The 21,846-nt window shown below is 53.3% G+C and overlaps 1 protein-coding gene across 3 annotated transcripts in view; it reads right to left on the reverse strand.

The window, feature by feature from the left end:
• Window positions 1–21,846, reverse strand: part of ZBTB46 (zinc finger and BTB domain containing 46) — a 51,734-nt gene that overhangs the window by 26,236 nt on the left and 3,652 nt on the right. For 2 of the 3 annotated variants that reach the window (XM_025263870.3, XM_025263869.3), the window contains exon 2: window positions 3,808–4,776. In XM_025263870.3, coding sequence (XP_025119655.1) covers window positions 3,808–4,744 — 937 coding nt within the window. In that variant the 5' untranslated portion in view covers window positions 4,745–4,776. Of the gene's footprint in view, window positions 1–3,807; window positions 7,376–21,846 lie in introns of those variants that run through there. The other variant, XM_044927411.2, reaches the window with a different exon arrangement.

Below are 21,846 nucleotides of genomic sequence, written 5' to 3' on the forward strand. Positions count from 1 at the left end.
CAAATACCAGAAGAAAACACACACATGGTTAAGAGGACAAAACACCTCAAGTTCAAATCAAAACAGGACTCATCGAGGTGGCAGAAAAGGCAGGTGGCCTTCCTGCCAGGTCAGCAGTGGTGCTGCCCGAGGGTGAGGTGACCTGAGAGCAGGGAGAGCAGAAACGCACCCTTGGAAGCTCCCAGCCAGCGCCGGCTGTGGAGCGTCCCCAGCCCAACCCCCGCACGCCTGTCCCGAGTGGAACCTTGTGGGTCCCGAGAGGGACCACTGGCCTTGCTCACCTGTCACCCCCAGGGGCCCTGCCATGTCCTGACCACCCAGATCCAGACCCTGCAGCTCAGCTCTTCAAGGGGGCAGCAGCTGCAGGGTGACCAGCCTCCACTTCCACATTTGGAAAGATGAGAAGCCTCAGGGCCTCCGTCTTCATGAACTGAATCTTCTAGAAAGTCCAAGAACTGCTGTTTTGGCAGAAACAAAGCTCTGTTGGCCTCTCAATAAAGCCATGCCCACGGTGATGAAGGCTTAAGTCCAGGTGGTAACTCAGAAGTGTGGCCTTGGGCCAGGGTGAGCCAGCCAGTGGGGCACAGGCCAGGGGTCTCATGGCCGAGCCCTGCCCCACTCAGGCCCCCTTCATGGTGCCCCGCTCTGCTGGGTCAGCACTGGGTCCCCCACCTCCCTTCTCAGCAGCACATCTTCCTCCACGTTTCCAACCGAATGACCTGATGAAGCCCACTGCTGAGGTGTCCAGGCACTGGCAGCCCCCGACCACGGCTCTGAGGTCGAGCACATGGATTCCAAGCAATTCTGCTCATTCCCGCAGGGAAAACGTCTGGGGGCCCAGTCAAGGGAGAGGCCACTGGCTTGGAGTTCCGAGGGGCTAAGAAGCGACCCCTCTGACCTGGTCAGGGCAGGCCGGGCCCTGGTCCCAAGCGTCTGCTCCCACCCTGAGCTGGATAGCAGCCCTGGGCTCAGAGTAGCCGCAACAACCTTGGGAGGCCACCTGCACCCCTGAACCTGCTCTTCAGTTCTGACGCGCCCTTCACAATCCCGGGATGCCAGGTCCACCCTTACCGAGGTCCAGACACGAAGGAGTCCCTCACAAGACCCACACACTTTACTTCAGCTCAGAACTTTGCATCTGCAGATCCTCTTGGGAACCAGTGTGGGATGTTGGGATGGGCTGGCTGGGCTCTCCTGGCACAACCTTTGAACTAGCAGCTATAAACCCACCACGCTGAAGGCTTACAGCCTGGGGATCGCAGACAAAGGGGTGAGGCAGGAGCCTGGCCTGTACACATTGTACTGGCTTGTTTAAACGCTGTTCCCCACAAGCCATCACACAGATAGGCTGTGACCCAAAGGCACATTTCAATGGATGTTTTCTTGGAAGCTGCTGGATTACAAAGCCTGCTTAGAAAAATCACTCTTAAACACTAACAGGCCCCAGGGTCCCCAAAGCCGAGGAGGACACACAGAGGACAAGGCGGCGGCCCTGCTGCAGGGCTGGGCATCCAAGCATCTTCACCAACAGCCCTGAATGATCAGCAGGAACCTCCTGACACGTTCCTTGGAAAAGGCCTGTTCTCCTATAAACGGGGTGAGAATAAACAAAAATACTCTCTTCTAAGATGTAATATCTTTAATGACAGCAAACCCTCCTCCATCAGGGATCGTGATTTATACTTCCAAGCCCCAGCCCAGGGCGGGCGGAGGAATAAATGGCCACCGTGATGGGCAGAGCCGTCCCACGCAGCCCACACCTCAGGTCCTCGTCTTAGCAACTCGGGGGAAATACTGGCAGTTGCCTTGGTAACCCGAGGGATTTCAGACAGCAGCAAGAGTACATGAGCCGAAATCACTTGTTGGATTCCAAAAACACCTTCTGCTCGACAACTGCTTTTAAAACATCAAACCCACGAGCTCATAGAGCGCCCTCATTCTTAACTTGTTGAGGAACTCTTTGATCTAGAGGCCTCCATCCCTGCTGCCCACCGGTGTAGGACAGGAGGGGAAGGCTCTTCAGCTGTGACCCCAACAAGATTCCTTAAGTCAGTCCCCGCGGACGCTCCTCTCAAGGCTTCAGTCAGAGCTAAGGGACGTTTACTCGTTACCAAGGGAGCCGACACAACCACCAGCAGGGCGATAGGTGGCCTTTCCAGCAGCTCAGAAACTTAACCTTCTTCTGATTTAGTTCAGTTAAACTCCACTGGTTCTGGAGGGCTGCCCATCTTGGACACAACCAGGGGGTGGGCACTGCTGGCATCCTACAGACCCCAGGACCCCACCTCGCACAGAGCCATCCCTCCGAGGCGGCAACAGACTGAACCTGCAGATGCCTGGCCCAGCACTCAGGGCTGTAAGAGAATGAGAACCAGGGAGACAGGCCACTGTGTCCAGGGGCGATGAGAAAGTTCTGGACACAATACTAGTGATGTATTTAATGCCAATATACTTAAAAGTGTTAAAGGGGTAACATCTATGATACATATGTTTTACCACAATAACAAAGCCAGTGTATCAGGAGCTCCAAGGGTTGTCCTTCTGCTGGGGTGGCAGCAGCTGGTTCCCCCAGGACGCCCACCCCACCCAGCATAGGCCTAGCATCGGTGACATCTTTCAGGGCTTATGTCCACATTTTGCTGCCTTCAGTCCACCTCTGTCCAGTCATGAGGCCCCTTCCTGGAGAGGCCTCCCAGTTGAGAAGCCTCCATCCTGCCCTGCCCCACCAGGGCCTCTCCGCACCCTGAACACAGCCCTCGTGGCCCAATGTGCCACTCGGGAAAGCCCGGTGCAGCCGCAGTTATCACGAGCTCCACACCAGGAAGAGCACCCGGCATCTAGTGAACATTTAATTTGTTTACTAGCCTGTCCATGCTAAGTCACTTCAATCGTGTCTGATTCTTTGTGACCCCATGGACTCCATCCTGCCAGGCTCCTTTATCCATGGGATTCTCCAGGCAAGAATACTGGAGTGGGTTGCCATGCTCTCCTCCAGCGGATCTTCATGACCCAGGAATTGAACCCACATCTCTTAAACCTCCTGCATTGGCAGGAGGGCTCTTTACTACTAGCACCACCTGGGAAGCAGGTGGGAGACACCTAGCCTGGAAGACAGATAAAACTGCCCTCCAGAGGGCAAGGACAGTGTGAAGGGAGCTAAGCTATGAGCCCTCACCACTGATGGACTGGGGTCCAGGAGAGCCCCGCCCCTACTGCTCTGAGTGTGGACAACCAAGCCCACACTTGTTAGCAAAGAGGAAATACCCCTTGTTGGGATGGGAGCTGGTGGCCTCAAACTGTCACATCCTCCAGCACAAAACTCAAGCACGTGGGTTACAGCCCACAAGCCTGGCCTGGCCTTTCCTTCCACCTATGCCACTTCAGTTCAAGGACTTTTTCATCTCTTTAATGCTGTAGTGTTTCCATCTTTAAAAATTAAGGTATCCCAGCCATTGCTTATGAGGCTCCCAGTGTGTGGGAAGTGGCCCCATACCCTACATTGGGCTCCTAGGCGTCACCCCACTTCTCCAGCTCCAGACCCCCTGCTTCAGAGAAGCGCCACACCAGTTCCCTCCGTGTGTAGGTGGCCCGGGCGCAGCACTGATGACGACACCAGGAGGTCCCATGGCCGCATTCTTGCTCTCACACCTATTTACTGCAATGATCAGGGAAGCCGCTCATGTGAGCCTGGAAAGGTAACACTTTGTGGACAAAACAAGAGGCCCCAGGGTCACCGACAAGCCATGTCTTTGTGCTGCCGTGGCCCCAGGGTGCCTGAGCCCCGCCTGTAACAAAGGAAAGGCTTACTTGAGTCACGGCTGCTGAATGGCCACCCGGATGTCGGGAGGAAAGATGGCAGTGGGGAGCCGGCCTGGCTGTCCTCCTCTACCTGCTGTGTGATGTGTCGGACTGTGTCTTTGTTTTTCCGATTCTTCCTCCGGCCCGTGGGCTGCCAGCCATCCCCGGCAGTCTGCTCCGAGAAGGAGTTCTGGATGGTGCCATCCATGGCAGAAGGCGGCTCGCTGCCCCCATAGTGGGCTGGTGAGAGCGGCTCCTCCTTGACGTGCAGGGGCCCACAGCCCACGTCGCCAGGCCACAGTGGCTGTGAGGCAAGGTCGTCAGGGCCTTCGGCCTTGGGCTCCTGATCCTCCTTCCCGTAGCTGCTCCCGCCCTCATGGCAGCTGGCAATGGCTGAGTCCCCGGAGGAGTTGGCGGGGCTCGTGCGCCGGGCCAGCCAAGGGGAGATGCTCCTCCCAGCCATTACAGCAGAGATGAGGGCGTCCGCACCACCACCGGGCGGGGCGCCCACCTCAAACGCCTCGAGCTCATCCGAGGCGTCTGGCTTGATGCTGATGTCCAGCGCGGCCTTGATGAAGTCATGGCAGGCCTGCACGATGTCCGTCATCTGCAGGAAGCTGGCCGCGGACATCACCTCGATGACGTTCCTGCTGGTGAGAGCCAGGTGGGCAGAGTACATGAAGTCGATGATGGCCTTGAAGCCCTGGGCTGTGACGATGTCCAGGTGCGTGACCGTGGCCTGCTCAGAGGTCTTCTGCACCTGGCAGTAGAGCGTCTTGAAGTAGCGGCTGCTGCCGAGCAGGACGTTCTTGTGGGCTTTGAAAACCTTGCCCTCCACCACCACACACACGTCACACAGCACTCCGTGCTGCCTCTGCTCATTCAGCTCGCGCAGCAGGTGTCGGTAGTGGGACGCGATTTCCATATCTTCCTTCCGGTTGTTCATCTGGGATTCTGGGGTGGCCTCCTCTATGGACTCTGTGGGGTGAGAACGGAAGGGTTACCCGCATAGTCACACACGCACCAAGGGCTAAAGAGTGTGCAGAGGGAGGCCGCTGGGCACAGGGCACCTGAGGGCGGCACCTGAGCCAGCTCCGTCCTCCTGCACACAGCGCTGTACACGCTGCAGCTGACCCTCCAACCAAGCAAATATTCCAGAAAGGAAGAGAAGGCCCATCCGAAGTCAAAGAGACTTTTTTACCCAAACAGAAAGTCTAGGTGAAGAGAACCAGGTGCACCTTCACCCCCACCCTTGAAGAAGAAGCATCTTTAACATCCTACATGGTCCAGCCCGCGGGGCAGGAAGGGCCAAGGCTGGATGCCCACAGGCCAGTCCAACCCAGCTGCAGAGGGAGGAGGCCCCTGACTACCTCAGCTCCCCAGGAAGGTGTCCAGTGGAGAAGGGACCCAAGGTGACAAGAACCCCCTCTGTTATCCCGAGCACCCGAATCATTTCTCAAGTTGGACTCCACCGTGCTGCTCCCCCTGGTTCTGTTTCCCAGCTCTCTGCTGCCCCCAAAGTTTCTGAGGCCACCGGAATGTGTGGCCAAGATAAAAGCACTTCAGTGCTGCCCTGTCAGGAGGCCACAGCCCGAGGCCGTGGCGTGGGCAGGGCTCCCTCTGAAAACCACGCAGGGGATGTCCTGGCCTTTGCTGCTGACCAGCAACCCTCAGTGTCCTTGGCCTGTGCGGCGTCATCCCCCAACCTGTACAGTGTCACTGCGCGTGTCGGTCCCAACATCCCCCATGAGGACATGGTCATATTGGACAAGGCCCCTCCCACTTCAGTACAAGTCCCAGCCCAACCAGGTCAGGTTCTGAGGTGCTGGGGGCGAGGACCTCAATACACGAATTCTGGGGCCGTCATCACTGCGTGAAACCCCCCAAGGAAGATAGATCTTCCTTTTAAACTCACCCTTTCACAGCTGGTCAGAGGTGGGGACATCGTCCACCTTTCCCACGGGGAGCAGACAGAGGGCAGGCGAGGGAGGGGAGGGTGCGGGACACTTCGTGGTGGAACAGCTTTCCCTGGACTTCCAACACATTTCCCAACGTCACCTGGGCTCACCTGCAGATGGCTGCAGTCCTCACGCCAGGAGAACAAGGCCAGGGAGAGTCCAAGTCTTTTGCTCCCTCATATCTCTCGACAGTCCACTGGCCACTGTTCCCGCCAGCCCCCACCCCACCTCAAGACCAAAAGTAAACAGGCTACTTCAATCGTGAGACCAGTGGGACCTGACCCCAAGGATGGACCCTGAGGAGGAGGGGGAGTGGCCAGAACTGGCCATGTGGGGGGGGTCCCCACACTCACAGCTGATACTGGGGTGTTTGACCCTGGGTGCATGGGGGCCCCCCAAGGGCAGTCATCACCCAGTCTGCTCTTCCTCCAGGGCATGCGAGGAGGGGAGGAGAACAGACAGACCATCCAGGTTGGCTTCACCCCACAGCTGGCATCACACTCAGGTTAACCAGACACTGAGGGAGGAACTGGAACACATGTCAAGTCAGGAAATCAATCATCTGAGTGCAAAACATCGGCTTCATGCCTGAGTCCACGAGGAGCTCCTGGGCATGTGCAGGGGATGGTGGTGGGGTGGAGGGAGGTACTCAGGCACCTAAGGACCCTGTATTCAAATTAGGAAGATGCAGGTTTCATTACCTGACTTCCTGTATGAATAATAAATCTCTTTATTCACCAGTGAAGCATATCCTCTAAGAATCAGGAAGAAAACCGAAAAGGGGGAAACGCCAGAGCCGTTTACAGAAGCAGCAACTACCTCACAGGGTTTGCATTTCTAAAATAATTTCAACTCATATGGGAAGTTCTAAAATAAATTATTATTCAATCAGAGCAGCTTAAAAATCAGTTATGTATTTTACAGAGAATCTGTTGTAAGAAAATACAATTTTCATTAGGGAAAAAAGCTACCTGTATGCTAAAAAGAAGAGGAATCTAAAGGAATGATAATCAAAAATAGATTAGTCAGGGTCTTCCCTGGGGGGGCCAGTGGTTAGGACTCCACCCTCCCACTGCAGGGAGCACGGGTTCAATCCCTGGTCAGGGAATTAAAATCCCGTGGGCCATGTGGTACAGACGAAAACAAACAAACAACAGATTAGTCTGCTATGGAAACACTAAGCATACAAATAATTTATCCAAGCCTACTGAAACTTTAGGGGAATGACTGAATTTGCATTACAAAGTGAGAACATCAGTGAGACATTCATGGGGTCCTGCCCACCTGACCGCAGCAGAAGAGCTGCTGCCCAGTGGCCGTGACCCTAAAAACAGAAGCTTCCTAGTAGTCACATCACACAGCAGTCTGACCAGAAAGACGCAGGCTTCACACTAAAGCATGCTCACAGAGGTTTTCCTCTGAGAGCTAGGACAGCAGAGCATCTGCTCTGTCCCAAAGGAGGGTCCTGCCTAGTGGAGACGCACCTGGCCGTGGGACACACACCTGCTCAGGGAGCGCACACCAGTGGACCCACACTTGTTCATAGGACACACATGCTAAGTTGCTTCCGCCCTGTCCGACTCTTTGCGCCCCTATGGACTGTAGCCCACCAGGCTCCTCTGTCCAGATTCTCCAAGCGAGAATACGGGAGAGTGTTGCCATGCCCTCCTCCAGGTGATCTTCCTGACCCGGGACTGAAACTGTGTGTCTTACGTCCCCTGCATTGGCAGGCATGTTCTTTACCACAGTGTCACCTAGGAAGCCCCATAGCACACACGCCTGTGGACAGATAACCTGTCATTCTGAATCACCTGTGCCGCCGCATGGACCACAGGGCACTGTTGTGCATTTCAAAGTCCACATGGGCAGTCCTGTGAGGAAGGGACCCTCAAAGAGGAGCCTGTGGCCCTGAAGGGTCCCAGACGCCACTCTGTCAAGAGAAGCTCAGGCTAGTGAGAACAAGGGGGCAGACGGGTTACCTGCTGCCATACCAGCACCTGCAACTTTGTTAAAGTGACCCATGTGCCACCTGGAAGCCACTCCATCTCTACACAGGTTTCATGTCTCCTGGGGTCCCTATTCTCTGTTTTATTTATAGCTCGCTGATCTCAAGACACTTCAGCCTCAGACAGAATCACTTATGACCACCTTGGTGCAAATACAAGTTGAATCCAAGTTCCAGACTAGACTCCAAAAGTGTGCCGATCTGCACCATGCAGATTTCGGAGCCACCCCCAAAGACATAACCCAGGAAACGGGGACCATGCAGCTGATGGCACGGCGAGTGATGGAGGGGGCAGCCGAGGCCCCATCCTGCCTGGTGGGAATCTTGCCTGATGCTGCCAGAGCCATTTCTAATACCGACGCCTCTGGGAAAGGTGGAGGTGGTCTCCAAGCTGCCTGGCAGGGAACCTGAGTCTAGCCATCCGGAGCCACCGAGCTCATGTTGGGTGCCACAGACCTGCCCTGCCCCAAGTCTCACAGTCCCGAGCCAGCTCCCACGATTTAAGAGACCCAAGTCTCGACTCTTCAGTATGGTGACCTGGGGTCAAGGGGGGTGTTGAGGTCTCCCCTAAACAAGCTGCACTCAGACATGAGCACGGACCTGCTGTGCCAACCTCCTCTGTGAGCATCAGGGGCAGATGTGATGTCAGGGGCACTCCCATCTGTCACTTCCAGGGTACAGAGCCCGCAGCACTCCAACCCCAGGGCACCTCATGAACCTTCGACCCACAGCATCTGAGGATAAGGAGGTTGCAACAAAGAACCATCTTCAAAAACTACCAGCAGGAGGCCCGTCTCTTATTCATCCAGCTTGTCCATGAGACCATGGATGCTCCGCTGGTAAAAGCCAAATAAACTGCCAAGTCTCGAAAATCACAAGAAACACGAAACGTGCAGACTGCTCTGAGTTTATTTCATTTGCTGCACTGTAGGTTCAGATTAGCAATTCTGGGAGAAGGGGGTATTATGTTTTTTCTCTGGTCCCTAAAGAGCTCCACCTTGAAGACAATTGGTTCTAATAATAAGGATGCAAAATAGTGAATGCATTTGGACGTTGTACCCAGCTGCACTCAAAGAAATTCCAGGTGTGGGCAAGGATCGGGAGCCCTGGCTGACTGGTCCCTCCCCAGGGTCGGTCACCGAGTCCCAGTACAGAAAAGCCCAATGCTAAGAGGTGAGCGCCTCAAACACCCATGGAACCTCCTCGCCAACCCGACTTCACCTCTTCTCACTCTCTGTTTCCACTGTGCTCCATTTACACTTTCTTGAAATTTTCCTGGAAACATGACCTAACAGGTGAACATTGTTTTAAGGTGGAAGCAACGTACTTTTAGTGCTAGAACCAGACCACCCACTCCTGGTCTGCAGAAGCCAAGCTGCTGCCTGCAGGCCCCATGAAGCCCCATCTCCGCCCTTGCCTGGCCGGCTGAGCATGTCTAAAAGGCCCTTCCAGGTGGACACGGGTGAGTCTCTAGATAATTACACTGCGTGAAAGCAACCGGACAAAGGAGACAGTGCAGTAATGCCTTCCATGAAACTGGAACCTGCAAAGAGACCTACACAGGCAGGGACAGGGGCTGCCTGGCCTGGGGACAGCGAGAGACAGAGATACCGCTGTGTGCAAACCCACCCATTTACCCTCTTCCAATGAGTAGCTTATTGTACGCAAATTATGACAATGTCGACTACAAAACTACTTTTATGGAAATATCCTTGCTCGACTACAAACCAGTGCGTACCCATCACCATTTGCTGTGGGTTGAACCATGTCCCAGACTCACTTGTTGCACATGACCTTATTTGGAAATGGGGTCCTTGTAGATGGAACTGGTTAAGACAAGGTCACTAGGGTGAGCCCTGCTCCAATGTGACTGGTGTCCTTAGGGAAGGGGACCCTGGGACACAGACCTTCATGGGGAGACAGCTGTGTGACAGAAGAGATGAGGCCATGGCCAAGGAAGCACCAGAAGCTGGAGGGATGCCTGGGACAGGTCCTCCATCCCGCCCAGCACCTTCAGAGGAGGTGTGGCCCTTGTTCTCTGACCTCTGCCCTCCAGGGCTTCAATGGGATACATCTCTGTCATTTAAGACACTCAGCCCAGGGTTCTGCTAGAAGCCCGGGACACACATGTCTCTTATCTACCAAAGAACCCACCAACACCAGTGGGTGATACAGTCCATATGGTAAGTGCTCGGCTCTTCCCACCAAGGCCTCTGCCCATGGGCAGAACCCAGCCCGCCCCAGGCCCTCCCTGTATGGACCCCATGTCCCACATCCCAAGGTTCTGAAAAACCCAAGATCCAAGACACTGAGAGCAGGGAACCATTTTATAACCCACACTTTATACACATTGTTTTCTCAGGGTTCCTTGTTGCCTTTTAAAATTTAAAACTAAGCTCCTGACTAGGAAGAAATATTCCACATTCAGTAACAGAAATCATCTTTAGGTGCCCGGGGGGGTCAGCTCTGCCTGAAGTTTCTCCAGTGACTCACAGCCTGACCCTTGGGTGCTGCAGACCAGGGTGATCTCATAATGCAAACCCTTGTGGTCCAGGGTAGGTCCCCGCCCCCAGCCCCTGCCCAGCCCCACGCCACCACCACCCTCTTCCCTGTCACGGCCTCTTTCGGTTCCCTCACCTCCATGGGACCAAGAGTCTCCTCCGCCCCCCTCCCTGGACTCTCCTACCTGTCTAGATGTCACTTCCTCTCAGGATGCACACACCCTGACCACAGAGGGCCAGATGCGCCCTGTCCCCGCCTGCCTGGCTCTGGCTCTCAGTGTGGAATGACCCACAGAATTCCAAGGTCTTTGCTGTGGCCCAGACTTAGTCCCAGTGCGATTCCATATCAGCCCCTGAGGGTGTCCAGGAGCCTGGAGCTGTGCTGGGCACTGAGCTCAGGCTGAGAACCGGCCCCCCGCCAGGCCAGAGCCAGAGCAGCACAGAGGTGCTATGAGGGCTCTCAGGGAGGGCTTGAGGAAGGGGCACAAGCAGCGAGACTAAGTGAGTGGGGCCTGAGTATGGCCACCCCAGAGACCTGGCCGAGGCTCACCCTCAAGGTTCCAAGGCACGGAGCCACCCATGCTGGCGGCCCAGCCCAGCCTGGAGGACTGCGGCCCAACCAGCATCACATGGACAGAAGAACCACAGAAGTCAGCCCAGCACCTTGGGACACAAGAGGCCTGTGTTTCAGGACGGTTGAGGGCATAGGGCTATGGCCAACACACAGGCAGCCCAGGGAAGACACAGCACCTCAGCGTCTGACGGGAGAGCTTGTGGGACACAGACGGGACGGGGCAAGTGAGAGAACCACAAGGAGCCGGGGTGGTGCCGGCCCGGACCTCAGGGTGTGGTTGGGGCACCAACCACCAAGATGGGGAAGCCAGGGGCTAGTACGTCAAGGGGAGACACGGGCTCCCAGGGGAGAGCAGCCCCCCAGGGGTCCTAGATGTCCTGATTGGCAGAGTGCCTGGGGCCCCAGAAACAATTGCAGGGGCAGGGAGAGAACAGAAGAGACCAGGCAGGGAGACCTCCTACGAAGCCGAAGCAGAATCATGGCCCCAGCCAGGCATCGACCCAAGAGCTCTGTCGCTTCTGCTGGTGGGAAGCCGGTCCACAGATTTGCTTAGTGGGGTTGGGGAGAGCAAGGGGAAGAGGTTACGGCTTTACCTGTGCCCCCAGGCACCTCCTGCTACACTTGACCCTCACTGTGGCCCTTTCCTCTCTAAACCACACAAAGCTGTAATGGGCAGCTACCAGCTCCCTTCAGTTCAGTTCAGTTCAGTCGCTCAGTCGTGTCCGACTCTTGAACTGCAGCACACCAGGCCTCCCTGTCCATCACCAACTCCTGGAGTTCACTCAAACTCATGTCCATCGAGTTGGTGATGCCATCCAGCCATCTCATCCTCTGTCGTCCCCTTCTCCTCCTGCCCCCAATCCCTCCCCGCATCAGAGTCTTTTCCAATGAGTCAACTCTTCGCATGAGGTGGCCAAAGTATTGGAGTTTCAGCTTTAGCATCAGTCCTTCCAAAGAACACCCAGGACTGATCTCCTTTAGGATGGACTGGTTGGATCTCCTTGCAGTCCAAGGGACTCTCAAGACTCTTCTCCAACACCACAGTTCAAAAGCATCAATTCTTCGGTGCTCATCCTTCTTCACAGTCCAACTCTCACATCCATGCATGACCACTGGAAAAACCACAGCCTTGACTAGACGGACCTTTGTTGGCAAAGTAATGTCTCTGCTTTTGAATATGCTATCTAGGTTGGTCATAACTTTCCTTCCAAAGAGTAAGCGTCTTTTAATTTCATGGCTGCAATCACCATCTGCAGTGATTTTGGAGCCCCCCAAAATAAAGTCTGACACTGTTTCCACTGTTTCCCCGTCTATTTCCTATGAAGTGATGAGACCAGATGCCATGATCTTAGTTTTCTGAATGTTGAGTTTTAAGCCAACTGTTTCACTCTCCTCTTTCACTTTCATCAAGAGGCTTTTTAGTTCCTCTTCACTTTCTGCCATAAGGGTGGTGTCATCTGCATATCTGAGGTTATTGATATTTCTCCCGGCAATCTTGATTCCAGCTTGTGCTTCTTCCACCCCAGCGTTTCTCATGATGTACTCTGCATATAAGTTAAATAAGCAAGGTGACAATATACAGCCTGAAGTACTCCTTTTCCTATTTGGAACCAGTCTGTTGTTCCATGACCAGCTCCCTTAGGCTGTGATGAGTCATTGGACAATACAAATGTGCTCTTTTTAACAGGTGGATCGAAAGGCATATCCTGCCGTGGATGCAATCCCCCCCAGCTGCTGACAAGCTGTCTCCTCCTGGAAGCCTCCAGGGGCTCCTCCTAGGACAGCACATGTGGTGCCTCTGTCAATCAAGAGTTACTGTTTAAACGTCCCAGCTTAGCTCTTGGTAGAAGTAGCAGCGGACAGCACTTTTCTGATCCTTGGTGGGCCTGAAGGTCCTACTTTCACCTCACTGAAGGACATGACAGACAGTGAGACCATGGACAAAGGGCCTCTGACCAGCCCCATGACATCCCAGGACCACAATTCAGAGCTGACACCACAGGTGTGGCTGAGAGGTGGGCTCTGATGTTCTGCATCAGTCACAGCTCACAGCAAAGGTGGAAGATGGATACAGAGTTACTTGCTTTTGTGGGGTGAATCGTGTCCCCAGAAGACAGTACCTGTGAATGCAACCTTATTTGGAAACAGGATCCTGGTAGATTTAACCAACTTACAATGAGGTCATAACCCAGTGGGACGGGTGTGTCACAAAAAGGGGAACTCTGAACACAGACATGCAGAGGGGGATGGAGGTAGAGGTGGGGTGGGGCGGGGGTGGGGTGGGTGGGGGACGTGGCCACAGCCCAGAGGTGCCTGGGCCACAAGAGCTGAAGAGGCGGGCAGGACCCTCTCCCAGAGCCCCCGGAGGGAGCACAGCCCCACGACCCCTGTTGGGGGAACATGTTTCTGTTGTGTTTCTGCTGTGTTTGCCACCAGTCTGTGGCACTTTGTTACAAAAGCCATAGGAAAAAGCCACACATCCACTTAAAATTTTTAAGTTTTTCTTAAAAAGAAAACTGATCGGCCTAAGAAGGCAGAAAAATTATATCCAAAGGTTTTAAATCTGAGCTATACTGACTTGAAATGTTAACTCTAACACTTGTACTCCCTCTGCCAAAGAAAAACATCAAATCTAAACAGGAAAGGGAAAAAAACCAGCACCTAGTTCTCAAGCAACAGGATGGAATCCTCTGTAGTCTTTCAACTTTTGTCTTTGAAACACTTTCCAACAGAAGGAAAAGTTGCAAGAATGATTCTTGAGAGAACTCCCTCCTAACCCTTAACCAAATACACCAGTTCTTTAATATTTTGCAACATTTGTTTACACCAAGCAAATGCTGGAATCTTCAAGCTGTCTTTTCTATTCAAAGTTGCATTTCTTAAAAACAAGAGGATCCAGCCAACCCTCTAAGGTGCTACCTAGGAAACCCCATCATACAGGTCACTGGGTTTGGACTGGGGCAGAGAAATGCAATGCCTGACTTCCCGGCTGGTGGCGGGAGAGTCCCCATGCAGGCTTGGACCAGAACAAACGTTTGTTCTGGCATCTGACACAATTTTAGCTGCTAATCGGACGTTTCCAAGTCCCCACTGTCATTCTGCATAGGCCTTGCAGATGGTAAACACTCATTAGATGCCGAATAAATGAAGGCTGGGTGGACGGCTGCCGAGTGAATGAAGAGTGTGTGTCTGCAGTAGCAGACAGGCACACACCTGAGAGAGACTCTCACCTTCTCAGGACGCAGAAACCAGGTGACAGTGAGGCGTGAACCCCACTTCCCTCACCAGCTCGGCCAGCATTCTCCTCACGAGAATCAAGCCCCCTGCCCCTCGGCCATGAAGCTACTTCATCAGCTGCCATTCAAACAGAGGGGCACACGCTCCAGACCCAGGGTTGGCTGTGGATGAAAACAACTTGCCTAGTAAAGAACTAAGGCAAAAATAGCTCATGGCTCCAAACAATCACTAAAATATTCGAAAGAAATGATCTTGCCAAAAAATTATGCTTACAAAATTCCAAGATGATACTACACTTTATTAAATCTAGAATTTTTCAAATAAAACTTACATAGGTGATAATCATTTTGAACAGTTTATGTACAGATCCTTAACAGAAGGTACAAGTATCTTTAAAAGCAGGCACAAAATATAAAAACTATTCATTTTTTAAGTCAGAAATTCCAATGCAGACATCACTGTCACACTTCGGACACTGAGTACCAGACACGCGGTCCCGGTTGCCTGGTCCTTGAAACAGGGTGGGGCTCCTAACGGTCAGAGGATGCCACCAGCCAGACCACCGTGTGGGACCAACAGGTCTGACTTTTCAACAAACAGCCCAAAACAGAATAAAGCAGATTCCAGAGCCACCACCCCAAGTGAAACTTCTCCAACTGCAACTCCTGGGTCTGTCCCGACTGCAGCTCAAATCAACCAGTAGTAAAAACTTGGAGGATGCCATCCCTAAGCCTGAGCCCCAATTGGGGGCCCCAGGAGGTACTCACGGAACCACCCACATGAAGGAAAGCATGGGACAGTGAGACAAAATGTCTGTGATTTGCTTTAAAGTAGTTCAGAGCAAAAAAACAGAGGAACTCAAATGTGAGAAGAAAAGGGAATTACTGAAGGAAACACACTCGCTAATTCTGTGTGTGTTTGAAAACTTCCAAAGTAGGGATCTGAAAATACAATGAGGTTACAAAAGAACAAGATCACTTTTACAGAATCAAGGGAGTTTGTGACTAAGGAAGGCCGGTGCTAAGAGACGATGCTTCCCAGGTGGCGCTGGTGGTAAAGAACCCACCTGCCAGTGCAGGAGATGGGAGTTTCGATTTCTGGGTTGGGGAGATCTCCTGAAGGAGGGCATGGCAACCCACTCCAGGACTCTTGTCTGGAGAATGCCAAGGACAGAGGAGCCTGGCAGGCTACAGTCCATGGGGTCACAAAGAGTCAGACATGACTGAAGCAACTTAGCACACACACACACGTATGTGCTGAGAGACAAGGCTGGTGCCTGGCCTGCAGACCTGAGTCCAGGACTATGCATGCCAACACAGTGGTGGGGGGTGGTGTGTGTGGCACAGCCTGTCTGCTACAAGAGTCACAAGGGTGTGCATAGGGACCTGGCCCCTCCCACCCCAGCAGGGGAGGGTCCTTAACCAGGAGGTGACCCTGGGAGGGGATCAAAGTGACAGCCGTGACCTTGGCCTTCAGAGGGCCTCCAGAGGGTTCGGGTCCCACGGATCAACAAGAAGGGGAACTTCACCTGTGAACGTGGATGACATGCCAGGCATACAACAGCCCTGTCTATACCCACAGCCTTTACGACCACCATGGGACACTCCTATGCTGGTCACTGTAAGAATTATGACTTTCAGACCAGTTACTCAATGAATCCATTTGATGTTATGTGAGGCTCCTCATGTTACTCTTGCATGAAAGGTTTTCTAAATTTTGAAGACTACATTTTGTTTTCCTGCATCTCCTACAAGAAGCAATAAAAATGCTGTCTAGAAAAGGGGCCCCTCCAGCTTCCCAGGGGCAAGAAAGGCCTGGGTCCACCTGGGGGGCAGATGGGCACATGGGTACCCAGTCCTGCAGGGGGGTCAAAGGAGGGGCCGTGTCCTGCTATAGCGCAACGGCACTAAACACCCACCCCAATGGCCCCACCGGACACCCTGGGCTCTGCCTCTGCCCCCACCACATCCTCCCTCCAGGCCCAGCTGCATCTCCTCTCCTCTGCAGGTATCGATGTCTGTCTGCTCTGTCACCTCCCCTCTAGGGACATGCGACCCAACACAGCCAGGACCTTGTTGGTGCCTGCGTCCTTGGACCGAGAGCCCCTCCTTGCTGAGAGCGCGGGGCTGAGTGCAGATCTGTGGGGCAAACTCACTAACACTGTGGTCACTGGCCTCATTCGCTCAACCATCAAGGGAAGGACAGGTATGAGCGGTGATTGCTGGAGATGAATGGGGAGCCCTCATGAAACCCTGGCATTGAGAAATAAATGTGGCAACATGTCAGGAGAACACAAGCTGTAACGGTGGAGAGGGCCGAATCCTTTCCCCCAAAATGATCTCCTCACATCTTAACCACAGGAGAATATAGCCTCACTTAGAAACAGGGCCTCTGCAGGTGTAATCAAGTTAAGATTAGATCATCATGGTGGACACTAATTCAAGGTGACTGGCATCCTAATAAGTAGAGGCAGATCTGACACCAGGGTGACAACCATAAGGGCAGGACGGGAGGCATGAGGAACACATCTTGGCTGTGAGCACCCAGGACTGCCAGCGGCCACCAGAGACTCAAAGAGGCAGGAAGCGTGTCCTTCCCTGGAGCCTCTGGAGAGAGGGTGGCCCTGACCACACCTTGACTTAGGACTTCTGGCCTCCAGGTTGGGAGAGAATAAACCTCTGTTGTTTTAAGCTCCCAGATTAGTGGTCCTTTGCTCTGACAGCTCCAGAGAACTCATACAAACAGCAGACTAACTTACACAGATTGCTCCCTGGTCAGATGGTAGGAAAGCTCTCTGAGATGGGCCATGAAGGGTTCCCAACCAGGATCCACACAGTCCAGTCCACCAGCCTCCCCCGTACCTGAGTCAGCAGCTTGTGGCAGGGCTGGAGGTTGTATCCAGATGAAGCTCACCCCATCAAGCCAGAAACACAGCCCACCACTTCCTTCAAGGAAGCCATATGGCAAGGCCGCTCATGTCCAGAGTCTGGAACACGGACAGGTTTCACAGCAGCTCAGCCTCACCCCTGCATCCTGGGCCTGGTGCTGGCCCCCTCCCAGCAGGTGGCAGAGGGGTATGTGGGGAGTTCCCTCGAGACAAAGGGAGAATCGTTGTCTGCCCTAATAGTCACATGTCCGCTTCAGTGTGTATCAAGAAAAACATAACTGAGATGCCTGACTCATGACTTCATGGATATTCTTGCTCCTTAAGATGAGGCAAAACAAAGGTAAGTAGATGTGAGGTTGGTGTGACCCTCAGGCAGTAGCATGGGCAGCATCGAGTTGTGTTTGCCCTGCGTGCTCCTCCAAGGCTCGGTGCATCTCCTGAGCTCAGAGGAAGACACTCTATCTTTGAGGGACCACCTGAGCCTCAGTGAAGCGGATCTGCTGGACACAGTGCAGGTAGGTCCCTTGGCACTGACCCTTCCGATCCTCTTCTCAGGCTCTCAAGGGCATATGTACACCTGGAAGTGCTTCCGGCTCCCTGGCCTCCTGAGTGCCCTGCTCATCACAGAGGAACCATGGTCACTGCGGCCACGCAGTACACCTGCTGACTGAAACTTCTGCCTTCTCTCTGCTCCTAAGTCCGGGCGCTGGGCTTCCACCCAATAGCAGAATCAAAAGCAGCAGATGACAGAAAAGCCAGAAGGGAAGAGGTTTAAAAGACCCCCACACACACCCCAGTGTTTTTCACATCGTCCAGTGGAGCTCAGTGACTTAATGGTAAGGTGGTCCAAGGACAGTGTCACCTTATCACTCCCTGTTCTGATCTCATTCTGCCAACAATGTAAGAAAGAATAGGAGGACTTCCCCAGTCGTCCAGTAGTTAGGACTCTGCTTTCACTGTTGAGGACGCACATTCAATCCTGGTTGGGGAACTAAGATCCTGCAAGCCACATGGTGCAGCCAGAAAAAAAAGAAAAATAGGAAAAGTCAATGTACCCAATATTAAAGACCACTTTTCTCAGGTGTGCAGCAGGCCTGTCATGATACATGGTCACTGCCCCCGTGAAGGGTGTGTCTGCTGCTAACTTATGAAAAGTTCTTCAAAACACGCTGAAGTTGAGGGAGTAAGTCTTCATATGAAATAATAGCAATGAAATAACAATGTCTGTATATCACCAGAGGCAATGAAAAAAACACCATGTCCTCATGGAAAAAACCTGGAAACTTCCTGCTTATGGAGTTTTCCATGTATAACCAAAAACGAAAGCAAAAGTGACAATACATGGTAACACACACACTTTAATAATATAATCCTGAACAGAACTCTAAAAGTGCCAGGAGGGAGCTGACCGGAGAGGTTCCACTCACCACAGACGAGATGCTCAGCTCTTGGCCAGTTAGCGTCCAAGTGGTGTTCAATGTCCTGCCTCCTTTAGTCTCCATTTGGAAATTAAACATTACACATGGACACAGCATCAGCAGCAATTGCCTCTCATCAGAGGAAGGAGCCCCTGTGAGACATTGCTGAGAATATTCGGAAGGTAGGCGACCATAGCCGGAAGCTCGGGTCTCTTCCTCAACAGCAGGGACTCAGGTCCTCAGCTTTCTCTTACCTGAGGAGCTTTGTAAGGGAAATTGCCACTTTTAACTTTCCCCTCATTGCCAGTTCTTACTATTAACACTTTAGAGGTATATGGAGAACGCTGGTCAGTGGAGAGGGGTCTGAGACGGGCAGTGGAGGCTGCACTCAGACCACTAGCCACAGAAGTCATGCTAAGGCAGTTTTCATGGGACAGGACAGGAACAAAAAGAATAGCTCTGTCCACTCTTCTTAAACAACCCCCGGGCCCTGCCAGTGGGGCCTCACCTTGTCTGATTGACAGGCCCCAAATGAGACCATGTTGGAAGCTCTGGGACCCAACCCTCCAGGGCTGACAAGCTTTCCCCAGTGTCCTGGGGTTCCAGGGTTCTTGGCCTTGGAGAGGAGAACGCTGAAGGCTTCCCGCGCTTTGATCACAGGAGTTCCTAGGCCAGCCACAGACATGGGGCCCCGTCCCACCGGACCGGCAGCCCCCCAACCCTGGTCTGGATGTGAAGACCCACTGGAAAGTCAAAGGCCGCTGTTTAGGAACAGCCAGAGTGTCAGGGACCTCAGGGTGCACACAAGCCGGGTGTGGCCCCCTGCTGAGAAGAGTGAGATGGTGGGGGGGACAGCTGGGGGTGGGTTACAGACTCCAGGTCACGGCCCCAAAGCTCTGCCACCTGAAGCCACTCCACGCTCACCCCAGAACAAGCATTTCACTCTGAGCCCCGCTTCCCCACATGACCTTTCCCCTGGGGAACTGGGACGTGTGGCCTGCCAGCCTGCTCCACTTTTCGTGTGAGAGAGGATGTGGGCCACGGAGCTGGCTGCCACAGGGCTGGCAGGAAGGACTGGCCTTCAAGTGCAGATGGACAGCTTCTTCAGAGACCAGAGGTCAGGGTGGGGCCTAGGCCAAGGGGCCCGATTCCCTGGGAAAGGCGATGGCCACCTGTGTGCGAGACTCTGAGTATCGGGCGTCTCTGACTCAACCTCTCCTGAAGTACAGGGGATGTCACTGGTCCAGGAACTGAATGTAGAGGACCCGGCCTGAGCAGTCAGCCGGCTCTGCAGTTCTGAGACTGTTCCCCCCCAGAGCCGGCCCTCTCCTGCCCCGAAGGAAACAGTAGTGTCTGAGCCATCTTCAAACTTCCTAAAGAAGAGGAAACTCCGGTCCTGAAGCTGCGCTGCTTAGAATGGGATGGGATGAGAAAACACACCTGTTCCGGACATGAAGGCCCATTTGAGGCGCCTGCCTGACTTGCTCACAGGGGCAGCCCATTTGCCCACAGCCCTGAGCTCCTCCAGTGACCTGGCCCCTCCCCTGGGTCTACAACACACCTGAACCGACACCCGATGTCACCCTGCCCGCCCCACCCTGGGCTTCTGGGCCAGCCTCCTGATGGTGTTTTCCATCACCCATCACTGAAATCAACAACCCAGTGCACTGGTGCTGCCCCTCTGACCAGCAGGCCCAGCCGGGAGTCCCTGAGTGGGTTTCACGAAGCCCATCTCTGTGCATCCTGACACAGTGCCCTTGCACCTTGGCACAGCCACCTCGAACTGAGGGCAAATCAGCACCCAGATGTCAGTCTGGAGAACAGCAAACCCAACCTTTAGACGGGTGCGGGGTGAGTGGCCAGCCTGAGGGTCCTTGCTCCCCAAGCCGAGTCCCTGCTGGGCTCTCCAGCCCCAGGTCCAGCTGAGGGACAGTGTTCAGAGTGGCCAAAAAAACCTGGGTCAGACCCTCTGCCTGCCAGTGACACACCAAGAGGGCAATCTACCCAAAGCCGCCTAGGCCCCACCTGACATGAGTCCATCTTCACGGCAGCTCTGGTTGCTTCAGGTTTTCAAATCCTCTCTCGAAGACAGAGGCATCTTCTTTCTGCTCCACAAAGAAGGGGTTCCACCCCAGGTCCACTCAGACAAGCAGGGCTGGGCTGCTACTTGGGAGCCAGGAAAAGGACAGCTTCCCTGAGACTTTCCCCGTGAGCGTGACATTTAGGAAGGGATTCGTGTGCTGAAACGCGGGCTTTGGAAGGCATCATTTGAAACTACATCGCCTCTCACCCCCAACCCCACAGCCAATCAGCCCCTAAAGCTGCCTGGCCCCAAGGTTTCTGCTCTGTCCTTGGCTACCCACTCTCCATGAAGCGGAAGTTAGAAAATAATTTGCCACATAGGTACTGGAACCAGGGGCTGGCACCATAGGCCCAACCTGGGCCAGGGGAGGGGTCTGCATGGACACCCTTTCCTCCAATAGTCTTCAGAAAGGCCACCAGGTGGGCCACACCCATCCTTCTCTGAGCTCTCACTAGCATCTGTCACTCACATCAGTGGTTCCTGTAGGGCCCCCACTCTGACCCATCCCAACAGGTCAACAGCCCCACTGCAGGAATTCTGTCTCCAATCTGGCCCACAGCAAGCTCTCAATACAGCCAAAAATCATCATGAATAAGAAACTCTGGGAATGTCTCTCTAATGTGACTCAAAAAACACACCTGTCAAAACACAGAACATCTATGAATGCTGTTGAAAAACACGCTAACACTGTTCCTCAACTTTCCAAAGTGCCTAAGTTGATAATTTTTTATATCCAAATAATGACATTTAAAAAGGTTTAGTCATTTCAAAATCTAAATAAGAGTTAAACGGCAGTGTTGAGAGACACTGAATGGAAAACTTTGCATCAATCACCCTAAGGTCAGACCTGACTGGTTGAGTTTGTCCTTATCCTTCACTAGAACAACTTTTCAGCTTGTTAGAAAAAGTTGTTTTTCTTTTCCATGACTTCTCCATCTACAAGCATCTGTCATCACCAGAAAACCAGAACCCAGAGCCCAAGTACACATGTGTCAGGCACATACCATACTGAAGCTCGAAAGGCAGAAAAGAGGGAAAATGCCGGTGAACCCGGGGCTGAAGACCCCAGCTGTACTGGCCATTCCAAAGTCAGAGCCAATGGCAGAGGACACAGGGGCCGGGGTAGGACAAGACAACTGCGTTGCAAAGACTGAAATGAGTCTTGTGGTCTCAACAAAGATTTTCAAGCATTGTTTATTCTCAAGAGTTGGGCCATTCAAGCACACTTGTAGCAAAAAGAAGAATTTTTTTTGTTCAGGGGAGCGGGCATGTTCACAAGGGAATTCTTGATAGCCTACCAACACTCAACAGATTTTAAGCAGAATATGTTCTATCAGAGAGAAGGAAAAGCCTCTGTTTTTACGAGGACACGAAACCCCCAGAAC

The sequence above is a fragment of the Bubalus bubalis genome, chromosome 14 (genome assembly GCF_019923935.1).
Source record: "Bubalus bubalis isolate 160015118507 breed Murrah chromosome 14, NDDB_SH_1, whole genome shotgun sequence".
NCBI classification, from domain to species: Eukaryota; Metazoa; Chordata; class Mammalia; order Artiodactyla; family Bovidae; genus Bubalus; species Bubalus bubalis.